Here is a 13137-nt window from a genome sequence, read left to right as displayed (position 1 = left end):
CAAAATTGAAGATACAAGGTTTTTATCCATATATTATGTATATATGTATAATATCTTCATAATATGTTTACTTCATTCTTTTCCTCATCAGACATGGATGAGTGTGCGGAGAATGTGAACCTGTGTGAGAACGGTCAGTGTCTGAACTCCCCCGGGGGCTATCGCTGCGAGTGTGAGATGGGTTTCACTCCCACTGAGGACAGCAAGGCCTGTCAAGGTACCCACACCTGCACACATACACATACTCTACAGTCACAACACACACACACATACACACATACAAATCCACTGCCATAGTACTTATTATTTTAGAACTAACAGGTTGGTAAATAATTGCTAATAATATTTAATAATTAATGGTTGTTGTTATGACAATCATTACAGCTCCACTCTTCCCACAGATCTTTCCCAGTCATGTCAGAATCATCCACTGTCTTTGTCTTTATCCACACACAGACATCGACGAGTGCAACTTCCAGAACATCTGCGTGTTCGGGATGTGTCAGAATCTGCCCGGGATGTTCCGGTGTGTGTGTGACGACGGCTACGAACTGGACCGCAGTGGAGGAAACTGCACAGGTGAGGAGGCTGCTGCAGTTTGGGGAGCACTGAATAAGTATAAGTGGACATTACTGGTAATTGAGCTGCACTGACTTTTGGAATTGAGGCTCCAATATCAGGGCAGTTGATAAGTAATCGATCATAATGATAATCAATAAAGTAATATAGCATTATTTTTTATTGTCTATATACACCCCATACTGCGAGAGTGGTTCCTCTTGGCTCATTTGCATATTTTCTAATGTACTTCTGTATATTCTTCAGTAATGTATTTATATGGTCATTTACAAAATACTGCATATGCATTTGTTCGGACCTACCAGCAATACTAATGTTAATTATATTTATCAGAGAAATTAAAATCCCATCTGCTCCTAAATATCATAATTCATACACATATGAATGTTGGGAGCTAATGGAGTTTTTATTTCTATAAGAAATATAATTAAGGGCACTGTGGAACATTGTTGATTGCTCCTCTTAGGCCTTTCCTATCATGTCTTATTTTCGTGTCCTAATCTGATTCCTTCATGCTTCTCTTTCTCCCAGACGTCAACGAATGCGCCGACCCAGTGAACTGCATCAACGGCCTCTGTGTGAACATGCCCGGCAGCTACCTGTGTAACTGTCCTGCAGACTTTGAGCTCAATCCCACAGGAGTGGGCTGTGTGGGTGAGTGTGTGTTGTATGTGTGTGTGTCACCATCACCTCAGAACAGGAACAGGGGTTCAAAAACTTTTTACTCGCCAGCACTACAAACTGACCTAGGCAGAAGACAGAAGACTTACAGGGCAGAGAACACGGGCCAGAGATGAACAACAATAAGATAGGGAACACATGGAGGTAATGATGAGAGGGCGGGGCTACAGACTAGACACTAGGTTTGAAGAAAGACAGGGCAGGACCAGGGATGAGACGAAGAAGAAGAAGTCCCCACACCAACAACAGTGGTTTGACCAGAATCATAAGTGTCCTTTTCTTGATGTTCTAATACTCAGGATGTCGTGAACAGTCCAGAAACTCTTCTCTGGGCGGGTTTTCAGCTCTTCAACCCCTGACAGTCGCTGTCAGTCACTCACAGGGTTTGGACGAACTAGACTGAACCCTCTCTCTCTCTCTCTCTCTCTCTCTTACTCTCTCTTACTGTCTCTCCCTGCAGACACCCGGGTGGGCAACTGTTTCCTGGACACACTGGACCGTGGTGACGGAGGAATTTCCTGTAGCGCAGAAATCGGAGTGGGCGTGACTCGGGCGTCCTGCTGCTGCTCTCTGGGTGGAGCCTGGGGGAACCCATGTGAACTCTGCCCCCCTGTAAACTCCAGTATGTCCCACACACACATAAACAGTGTCTCACTAGTCTCAGAAACGCAGTGGGATACTAGAAATGACTCTCGTGAACATATTGTGTATACACTGATCAGCCATAACATTAAGACCACCTTCTTATTTCTGGAGTCATTGTCCATTATATCTGATACACCCTTCTGTAATTCTAGACTGTATCCATCTGTTTCTATGCATACTTTGTTATTGGCCTCCTTTCACTATGTTCTTCAGTGCTCAGGACCCTGCAGGACCACAGCAGAGGAGGTAGGGTGGGTGGTGTGTCGCTCTCAGCACTGCAGTGACACTGGCTGACATGGTGGTGGTGGGTTAGTGTGTGCTGCGCTGATACGAGTGGATCAAAAACAGCAGTGCTGCTGAAAATAGACAATAATTGTAGAAACAAGGAGGTGGTTTTAATGTTATGGCTATGTGTAGTCCTACATTTCAGCTCTGTCCCCATTACTGTCACAGTTAGCATCAGATTCACTAACCCTACAACAGAACCCCTATGGGACTCCACAAAATGTGCTAAACGGTTATTTAATAATTCATAATGGTTTCTGTGTTAGGACTAATAACTGAATATTAGGATTATTAGGATTAATAATAATTGGCATATCGCCCACCCCAATGTTTCCCACAGTAAAAATGAGCTCTTGTGAATGTTCTCTGTTTGTAGCCGAGTATAAAACTCTGTGTCCTGGAGGAGAAGGCTTCAGACCCAACCCCATCACAGTCATCCTGGAGGGTAAGAACACTGCTGCTGGCAGTGTGTGTGTGTGTGTGTGTGTGTGTGTGTGTCTGTCTGTCTGTGTGTGTAAGTGCATGGTCTTGTTGTCCTTGCAATTTCTGTATGTGTGTGTGTTTGTTTGTTTGTGCAGCACTACTGTCCTTGCCATATTAGCGTGTGTGTATCATTTGGTGTGTGTGTGAGTGTGTGTGTGTGAGTGTGTGTGTGTGTGCAGTGCCCTTGTCATTGCTGGAATTGTTGTTGATAGCTAATGGGTTTGCGGTTTATGCTCCAATGTGTGCATTAACGACCTTTCTCTCTCTCTCTCTCTCTCTCTCTCTCTCTCTCTCTCTCCCTCTCTCTCTCTCTCTCTTTCAGATATTGATGAATGTCAGGAGTTGCCGGGTCTGTGCCAGGGCGGTAACTGTGTGAACACCTTTGGCAGTTTTCAGTGCGAGTGTCCGGCGGGATATTACCTGAACGAGGAGACGCGCATCTGTGAAGGTGAGACAAGTCCAGCCAAACAGGCCCACTGACCTCCGGCACGGCGTTCCATTAAATTAGAGCCGACACCCCCCGGAACCGAAACCCTGCGCTGGATGAGGGCCTGGCCAAGAGTTCTGGATGGACGTCCCCATGTTTTTAGGTCATTTTATGTGAGGCTAGCTTCACAAAAGCAGAACTTAAGGCCCTGAAACTAACGTCTGAAACTGACGGACTGCGGCGCTGCATAGATTTTTCAGTTTTCTGTGTTTTGTGGATGCATTTAAATCAGGCTGACCAATCAGGGCTCAGTTTTCATGGTTGCAGACCACACGAATTAGCATCTAGATGGTGGCAAAACAGCTTATATGTGCATCCTAGTCTTGTCATGCTTAAAAAGAGCTGTGAACTATAGTTTTCTTTGGTAAAGAGCACTCATGTGGAGGAGGGTCATTAAAGAGGGCAAAAGCAGACGGGGAGCAGAGAAAAGGAAAGAGTGGAAATTCATGAGCAAAAACCATGGTGTAAAGGCTTCACTACCTTACAAATTACACTGCAAATCAATCAATCGCAATCATACTTGATGTGAATGGAGATTGTGTGTAGAAAGGTGCCGGATGGGATATCCGATAGAGGAAAAGTCTATCCAGCAATGGGAATGTGTGTGTTATTGTGGCCTGAAAGGGTTAAACCATCTTTGTCATGACGCTGGCTGAACTGAACGTGATTCCGCCCCTCCAGACATTGACGAGTGCACAGCCCACATTGGCATCTGCGGGCCAGGAACCTGCTACAACACCCTGGGCAACTACACCTGCGTCTGCCCCCCAGAGTACATGCAGGTCAACGGAGGAAACAACTGCATGGGTAACGTAAACCTACAGCCTTATGACCTGGACGCCCACAGCGTTCACACCTTCACCCAAAATGCAGCACAAGCTGGATCGTGATTTTTTATTTTTTGGTTGTTTTTTTTAGACATGAGGAAGAGTGTGTGTTACCGGAACTTCAACGACACGTGTGAGAACGAGCTGTCCTTCAACATGACCAAGAAAATGTGCTGCTGTGCTTATAACGTGGGGAAAGCCTGGAACAAGCCTTGTGAGGCCTGTCCCACTCCAGCTACCTGTGAGTGTGTTCACACAGTACGAACTCTCTCTCTCGCTCTCTCTCTCACTCCCTCTCTCTCTCTCTCGCTCTCTCTCTCGCTCTCTCTCTCTCTCTCTCTCTCTCTCTCTCGCTCTCTCGATCTCTCTCTCTTATTGGTGTAGAGTGGCGTGCTTGCCTGGCCGGGGAATCGAACCCCAGTCTGTTATGTGGAAGGCCAGAAAGTGTTGTTGCTCACTACTCTACACCAACTATACACTGTTTACACCCAACATGCTCATATAAAAGAAATATATTATTATTTTTTTTTTAAATTAATAATAAATAATTTCTAAATAAATAATTAATAATTATTCATTTTATTATTATTATTATTATTATTATTATTATTATTATTGATAATAATAATAATAATAATGATGATGATGATGATGATGATAATATAATAATAATAATAATAATAATAATAATAATAATAATAATAATAAATTAATTAGTATCTATGACTACTATAAATAAATTAAATCTATAAATATTAAATCTTATTATTAACTGTATGGTCAATTGTTTGTAATATTTACATTTACATTGTACTTAACAATTCTTGAATATAATATATGGGTATAAAATACTATTTTACATTATGTAATACTATTATTACATATTAATAGATCATCAATGTTACTAAAAATCCTCCAAAATTGTTTTTCACTTTTTGACCAAATCTGCCAGTTGTTATTTACTTTCTCTATTTCTCCATTTACTAAGACGAATGAACCAATAGAAATGCTCCAAATATATGTGCTATAATTTGTTTTTACATTGACGTCCATGGAAAGTTGGGAAGGTTTTTCCTTCTCCTGTAAAGTTGCAGTTTTGGAGATACAGGGTTTTTCAGTGACAGCGAGGATATAAATACTGATACAAGAAGTGATTCCAGTGATGTAATGATGTGATTCCTGTCTCAGCCTGTGTGTGTGTGTGTGTGTGTGTGTGTGTGTTTTACACTAATGGTTATGTGTGTTTTCTGTAGCTGAGTATCAGCTCCTGTGTGGTAATCAGGCTCCAGGCTTCATCATTGATATTCACACTGGAAAACCCATCGGTAAGACATTCCTCACTCCACATCGAACGCAGGACCTATACAGACATGGCTTTCCCTCAAACACACTTTTAATGATGTGTAACCTGAACTGTGTGTGTGTGTGATGATTTAGATATCGACGAGTGCCGGGAGATCCCAGGGATCTGCGCCAACGGAGTGTGCATCAATCAGATCGGCAGCTTCCGCTGCGAGTGTCCCATGGGCTTCAGTTACAACAACATCCTGCTCATCTGTGAAGGTACAACACACACACACACACACACACATACACACATACGCTAATAACATTTACACACCAATTAGTCTGATTGTCTGATTGAAAGGCAGTTGTATTGTTAATCACATCTACCTCACCTTTATCACAGTGGTCACTTTACTTTGAACAGATGAGACTGTTAAACACACTGATGTGAGCTCCTAAACAATCAAACAGACCATATAACGAAAGAAACAAAGAAAGAAAGAAACAAAGAAAAAAAAGAAATATGCAAACAAACACAAACACAAACACAGCGTGAGAAAAAGTCAGAAAGAAAAATACAGTGAGCTCCTAAACAAACAAACAGAGCTTCCAAAGGAAAAAAAGAAAGGAACTAATGAATACAAAAACAAACAGACACAGAGCTCCTAAACAAAAGAAGATAAGAAAGAAAAACCGACAACAAACACATACATAATCAAAGCTTTAAAAGAAAGAAAAAAGAAAGGAAAAACAGAGCTGCTACAGATAGAAATAATTCAGCAAACAAACACAGAGCTTTAAAACAAACAAACACAGAGCTTCAAAACAAATAAACACAGAGCCCCCAAACAAACAAACACAGAGCCCCAAAACAAACAAACACAGAGCCCCAAAACAAACAAACACAGAGCCCCAAAACAAACAAACACACACACAATCAAAGCTTTAAAAGAAAGAATAAAGAAAGGAGCAAACAGAGCTGCTACAGATAGAAATAATTCAGCAAACAAACAAACACAGAGCTTCAAAACAAACAAACACAGAGCTTCAAAACAAACAGACAAACACAGAGCTCCTAATCAAACACAGAACTTTAAAACAAACAAACAAACAAACACAGAGCTTCTAAACAAACAAAAACAGAGCCCGTAAACAACAAACACGGGGAAATCCTCAAATGTTTGCGTTCTGTATCATGAGTGAAATGCTCACATAAACACATTCAAACATAACACACACACACACACACACACACACTGGTCTTATCAGAGTGTACAGTCACAGCTAGACCTCTTTAATTTGTTGTTAAAGCACACACTGCCCCGGGATACTCTGCTGATCCATTACCTCTCACTGCTTTCCTACTGGACATTTACAGCTGTGCTGACTGATTACACCTCTCTCTCTATACCTCTCTCTCTCTCTCTCTCTCTCTCTCTCTCTCTCTCTCTCTCTCTCTCTCTCTCTCTACCTCTCTCTCTCTCTCTCTCTCTCTCTCTCTCCCTCCTCTGTCTTTCTTCTTCCTCCAGATATCGATGAGTGCAACAGCGGGGATAACCTGTGTCAGCGGAATGCCAACTGCATCAACATTCCCGGGAGCTACCGCTGCGAGTGTTCTCCCGGCTTTAAGCTGTCCCCCAGCGGAGCCTGCGTGGGTGAGTCCTGCCTCACAGAACCACCCAGGACGTACCCTCTCACTCACAGCATGGGGGGAGGCAGACATGTGAACTGCAGAACCAGACTGCCCTTATTATAGCTAACCTGCCTGATTATTCCACTTCCGTAAATCATTCAGCAATTACTATGGAGTCACTTTGTTTATTTATTTATTTATTTACTTATTTTTGAACAGCAACAATATAAAAGTTCTGTAGTTCTGAGCGTAAGCAGCGTGGACCCTCATACACACCCTCAGTTTGTTAAAGGTGACCCTGTGCAGTGCTGTGGACTGAATGTGACTATGACTGTTTATCACAGATCGGAATGAATGTAAGGAAAAGCCCAACGTGTGCAGCCACGGGAAGTGTATCGACATGCAGGGCAGCTACCGCTGTCTGTGCGACAACGGCTTCAAGGCCACAGCCGACCAGACCATGTGCATGGGTGAGTGTGTGTCTATTTACAGTACACAGATATTTAAGTGTTTACATAATGAATGCCTTATTTACATTATTAATCTGACCATGTATTTTTGTTTCATACAAAGAAAAAATGACAAAACTGCTTTTAATTCATTTTTAAATGCTTTTAATTATTACTTCTTATTTTATTTTTCAACAAAACAACTTTACGCACATTAACTTTATCACCTTTATTAGGATTAGGGCTTCATAATATAATATCAGAATCTTATTACCTTAATAACAGCATAACAGTATCGGGCTGATGTTTAGAGCCGACCGATATTTGAAGCCAATTATTAGTATTTTGGTATTTATTCCAGAAGAGCAGCTTCAGATGATTATTGCACTAAAATATCAGCTTTTATTCATGATGATTATTAGTGATTTAAAAAACGATGGTTATTTTGCTGTGTAATTCTGATCCAGATGGATTTAGACCCGATTTCCACAGTTTAGATATGATTAGGAATCAGCATCGATCCATATTTGAATGAAAAATATCAGCATCACTAGAACTTGCAATATCAGTGCATCCAAACACCTCATTAAAATTGGTGATTTTACTTAAAAAATTATAGTTAATTTGTTCCATTGAAATAAAATTAGTTATATTAACTTATATTAAGTATTAAATAAACAGAACAACAACGCAGTGTTTCTTAACATTTCTTAAACATTTCTTATATGAAATAAGTAGAGTAACATTTAAAAGTGAAAGCAGCTGTTTGGGAGCTTAGGCTCAAAAGTCATGTACTAGGGCTCTTAATTAATCATGGGTGTGTTTTGGGCGTAGCATGCAGTAATAAACCAATCAGAGTGTCGGTCGCTGTTCCCTTTAAGAGGCAGGTGTGATCTGAGGCGGATTGCTATTTCAGGGGGTGTACGTGCGCTGGACAAGCACCTGTGTTGACAATTCACTGCCAAGATGGCAACAAACGTCTGACTGTTGACGTCTGCCTAGGTTGTTTTTAGTCAGTGGTCACCTGTGTTTTCCGTTGCCAAGACAACAATTCGCCAGAAATTGACCTGAACACACCTCAGTCGTGAAAATAATAGATTGTTGGCGGCGTGTAAGATAGCAATGAACGTCGCGAAGCGCCTCGCGCAGGGTGTAAGATAGGGCCCTTAGAATCACTCCACTTTCTCTGAGCTACCAGTGGACCCCTAGTGGGCTGTGGTACTATTGCAAGGGGGCAGTTAACAATCTGCCTTTTAAACTGTTACAACATATATTTATTTAACTAAACATGACAACAATATCACTACAATTATTATTATAATTATTGCAAAAATTCAATTATACATCATATTAACGTAGCTTATTTACTAGTCTGGCCAACACAAGCTAGCTTGTTATGCTTATATTTTTAGTGCAACATTTTTCTTTTTATCTGTCATGAATAAATGGTTGCAAATAAAGCTGCATATATTTTTGATTGACTGATATATTTTGATATTTTTGATATTTTGATTGTTGTATATGTTATACAGTAAAGATAATTTTGCTACGTTTGTTATTATGCTACATTTATTGGCATTTTACATCACTCTCTGGCTCTCTCTGACAGATATCGATGAGTGTGAGAGGCAGCCGTGTGGTAACGGGACATGTAAGAACACTGTGGGCTCTTATAACTGCCTCTGCTTCCCCGGGTTCGAGCTCACGCACAACAACGACTGCATGGGTGAGTCTTTCCAGACATTTCCACCTTCACAGTAGCTAGAACCTAGGAACAATTAGCAATAATGGCTAATATTTGAAGTATTTTTACGTTATTATAAACATATATATATGTCATATTATATTGATAGTCATTGCATTTAGCAAGCTGGTTATCCTCCACAAGGGTGTGCAATTAGTACTTAAGTAGCTTTTAGCTTGTCAGAAGAGTGGTGCTTCACATCAGTGACACTGTGCGGCCCTGTTTATTGTGTACTGCATGTCTGACTTTGCTCTGTGTCTGTGTGAGTAGATGTGGATGAGTGCAATACGCTGTCCGGCCAGGTTTGCAGGCATGGTCAGTGCATCAACAGCCTGGGCTCCTTCAAGTGCCTGTGCCAGGACGGCTACGAGCTCACCCCTGATAATAAGAACTGCGCAGGTAAGACTCCACCAACACGGTTACGCCTCCACCATTAATAAACTGAAGTTGGGGAACAAATTGCCCATACAGGGCTGTGTTTAGTCACTATTAACCTGCTCTTATTTTAACTCCAGATATAAACGAGTGTGTGGCGCACCCTGGCACCTGCTCCCCGGGTACCTGTCAGAATCTGGTGGGCTCTTTCCGCTGTATCTGTCCCCCAGGCTACGCTGTGCAGAACGACCAGTGTATCGGTGAGTTGCGTTACATAGAGAAGTGGCTATGTTTAGCAGTTGATGCAGCATAGAGTTGAATTCTCTGCAGACAGCTGTGGACAGTTATGAGCACACACACATATACACACATATATATATATATATACCTGTATATAAATACAGTAAAAAGTGACAAAAAATTTCTCATTTTGAATAAAGCAGTTGATAAATGATTTGGACAAAAGTACTGGGACACCTACATGAGCTGAGAACATCCCGTTTTAACTCCATAGGTATTAATATGGAGTTGATCCCTCTTTGCAGTTTTAACAGCAGTGGCAGGTCTGGAGCTCTGCAGTTATAGAGTCAGTTGGAGACTTCTCTGCACTCTGCTTTGAGCTCAGCACTCGGCCCTGACCCCGCTCTGTTACTTTACATGGTCGGACACTCGGAGGACACTGAGTTGCTCTCTGTGGTTTCTCCCAAACGTTTCCACTGTTCAATAATAATACCACTTACAGCTGATGGAGGAAGATCTAGGAGGGAAGGTCTAAATTTCACCAGCTGACTTGTCGTCGTTGTTGTTGGTGCAGCGGTGTCTCCTATTACATACAGAACCACGCTGGAGTTCAGTGAGCTCTTTAGAACCTCCCATTCTTTCATTCTAGGGGCTTGATTTGATACATCTGTGGTGGCAATAGGACTGAAAGTAACACCTGAATTCAATGATTAATAGGTGTGTCCAAATACTTTTGTCCATACAGTGTATCTTGTGAGCTAGTTTGGAAGACAAAGTTTGGTTGGTACTGTTTTCTCTCTGGTTACAAACAATCAAGGTATTTTTGTTCTGAAAATGTACAAAACCACACAACAAACACTTACATCTCTCACACAGACACTTACACACACACGCCATTGACCATCTCCTTTGTTCTCGTCCCAGAGTGACCCGTTCCGTCTGTTAGTGAGCTCCTCTGGGCCGTGTTTCTAACCTTTACCTTCAGACTACACACAGCCTCTAGATCCTGTAACTCTGATGCATCTCTCTCTCTCTCTCTCTCTCTCTCTCTCTCTCACTTCACAGACATTAATGACTGTGAGGTTGAACCCAACATCTGTCAGTTTGGCACCTGTATTAACACCCCGGGGAGTTTCCAGTGTATCTGTCAGCCCGGTTTCGTTCTGTCTGATAACGGCCGCCGCTGCTTCGGTGAGTTCAGCCCACTGTTCCCAACACACACTTACACAGATGCAGACACAGCTAATCATGTAATTACCTGTATTATTGATATTGACAGCCGTCGTCGGTGCTGAAGCTCTGTAGGGTTTGAGTTTGGGAGTTGGGGTGTGTAGGTCGAGATGCCTTCTTATCCCCTCCTGTTTCTCCTCTAAGACACACGGGAGAGTTTCTGCTTCACGCGCTTCGAGGCTGGAAAATGCTCCGTACCCAAAGCTCTGAACACCACCAAGGCCAAGTGCTGCTGCAGTAAAATGCCCGGCGAGGGATGGGGCGACCCCTGTGAACTCTGCCCCCGGGAGAACGAGGGTGAGACTTAACTCAGAGTAGGCATTAGATACACACACAGACAGCTCTGTACCTATTAATTAAAAAAAATCCTTAAACTGTAGGTAGCTTTTCTACTTCCTATAAAGTATAAAGTATATTAGTATATATCATGAATTATTTAGTTTTTACTATGAATTATGCAAGATCTGCAAGGAATTATTCAATACCTACTATTTAGTATCTACTCTGTTAATCTTTTAGTATTTCCTATGCATGATTTAGTGTCCACTATGCATGATCCAGTGTCCACTATGAATTATTCAGTATCCACTACGAATTATTCGATATCTTCTATAAATGATTTAGTGTTCACTATGATTTATTCAGTATCCACTATGAATTATTTAGTATCCACTAGGAATTATTCAGTATCCACTATGAATAATTTAGTATCCACTATAAATTATTCAGTATCCACTATGAATTATTTAGTATTCACTATGAATTATTCAGTATCTACTATGAAGTGGCCAACAGTTAACACTTGTTAAAAACACTTTGTCTGCAGTGTGATGTTTGTATCCTAATCATGTGTCCTCCTGTCCTTCTGCAGCTGGATTTAACGCACTGTGTCCCTATGGTCACGGAACGCTGCCTGGACCAGGAGACGGACGGGAGGGTGAGAATCCTTCACAGTACACAACCTGCCATTCCGATATGCAGCAGATACACAAACACACATGCATATGCACAGACAAGACACATGTAACACACACACACACACACACACACACACACATTACATGAAGCAGCACTATTTGAGGAACTGACCCCAGATTGTTCAGTTTGATCAATTTCTCTCTCTCTGTTGTACAGATATGAACGAGTGTCTGGATAACCCTGGCATCTGTGTGAACGGAATGTGCATAAACACAGACGGCTCCTTCCGCTGTGAATGTCCATTTGGCTACAACCTGGACTACACAGGGGTCAACTGCGTGGGTGAGTTTGCACAGAATGATCTGAATGATTAACCTCCTGAGACACAAACGTTTTCTTGGTGTGCATTTTTATTGCTCCTATTTAGTAGAACCTAAGTATAAAGTATAAAAGTATAAAAACTGAACTTAGTCTTTTTACAGGAAATCGTTTTTAAAAAAAAACAATGTCCTCATATGGTCAAAATTTAAAAACATTAAGTATCATGGTGCAGAGAAGCAGAAATGTAATGTCCCCATTTGAGGCTGCAGGGTCTCATGAGGTTAAATAACAATTATTAAGTATCTATGAATTATCCTGTATCCACTATGAATTATTCAGTATCCACTATAAATTATCTTGTATCCACTATGAATTATCCAGTATCCACTATAAATCACCCTGTATCCACTATGAATTATTCGGTATCTACTATGAATTATCATGTATCCACTATAAATTATTCAGTATCCACTATGAATTATCATGTATCCACTATGGATTATTCTGTATCCACTATGAAATATCCTGCATCCACTATGAATGATCCTGTATCCACTATGAATGATCCTGTATCCACTATGGATTATTCAGTATCTATTATGAGTTACTCAGGATCTGCTCTACAAGATTTGTTATGAAACTCTGTTCCTTCTGCCCCCCCTTAGATACGGATGAGTGTTCGATTGGGAACCCGTGTGGTAACGGAACCTGCACTAATGTAGTGGGGGGATTCGAGTGTTCTTGTCAGGAGGGATTCGAGCCTGGACCCATGATGACCTGCGAAGGTGTGTAACTTTGGAGTGCCAATCTCTGACTGTACAACGATTCAGTTCTGTAGTGATTCTTTAGTAAACGATTCAGTTCTGTAGTGATTCTTTAATAAACGACTCAGTGGGTCATTCTGGTTATCTCTAATTTCCCCATGAATTGATTCAACACATCGACACTGCGGT

The 13137-nt window shown here is 41.4% G+C and overlaps 1 protein-coding gene across 3 annotated transcripts in view; it reads left to right on the top strand.

Annotated features, from left to right (window-relative positions):
* The window catches only part of fbn2b (fibrillin 2b), a 105205-nt gene that overhangs the window by 75906 nt on the left and 16162 nt on the right, over positions 1–13137 (top strand). For all 3 annotated transcript variants that reach the window (XM_072659890.1, XM_072659889.1, XM_072659891.1), the window contains 20 exons: positions 92–217; positions 457–579; positions 1111–1233; positions 1721–1882; positions 2567–2635; positions 2996–3121; positions 3842–3967; positions 4079–4228; positions 5241–5312; positions 5425–5550; positions 6804–6929; positions 7252–7377; positions 8966–9082; positions 9371–9499; positions 9616–9735; positions 10781–10906; positions 11090–11242; positions 11817–11882; positions 12080–12205; positions 12850–12969. In XM_072659890.1, coding sequence (XP_072515991.1) covers positions 92–217; positions 457–579; positions 1111–1233; positions 1721–1882; positions 2567–2635; positions 2996–3121; positions 3842–3967; positions 4079–4228; positions 5241–5312; positions 5425–5550; positions 6804–6929; positions 7252–7377; positions 8966–9082; positions 9371–9499; positions 9616–9735; positions 10781–10906; positions 11090–11242; positions 11817–11882; positions 12080–12205; positions 12850–12969 — 2412 coding nt within the window. The remainder of the gene's footprint in view (positions 1–91; positions 218–456; positions 580–1110; positions 1234–1720; positions 1883–2566; positions 2636–2995; positions 3122–3841; positions 3968–4078; positions 4229–5240; positions 5313–5424; positions 5551–6803; positions 6930–7251; positions 7378–8965; positions 9083–9370; positions 9500–9615; positions 9736–10780; positions 10907–11089; positions 11243–11816; positions 11883–12079; positions 12206–12849; positions 12970–13137) is intronic.

This window comes from Salminus brasiliensis, chromosome 17, assembly GCF_030463535.1.
Source record: "Salminus brasiliensis chromosome 17, fSalBra1.hap2, whole genome shotgun sequence".
NCBI classification, from domain to species: domain Eukaryota; kingdom Metazoa; phylum Chordata; class Actinopteri; order Characiformes; family Bryconidae; genus Salminus; species Salminus brasiliensis.
This window is presented reverse-complemented; position numbering and strand designations above follow the sequence as displayed.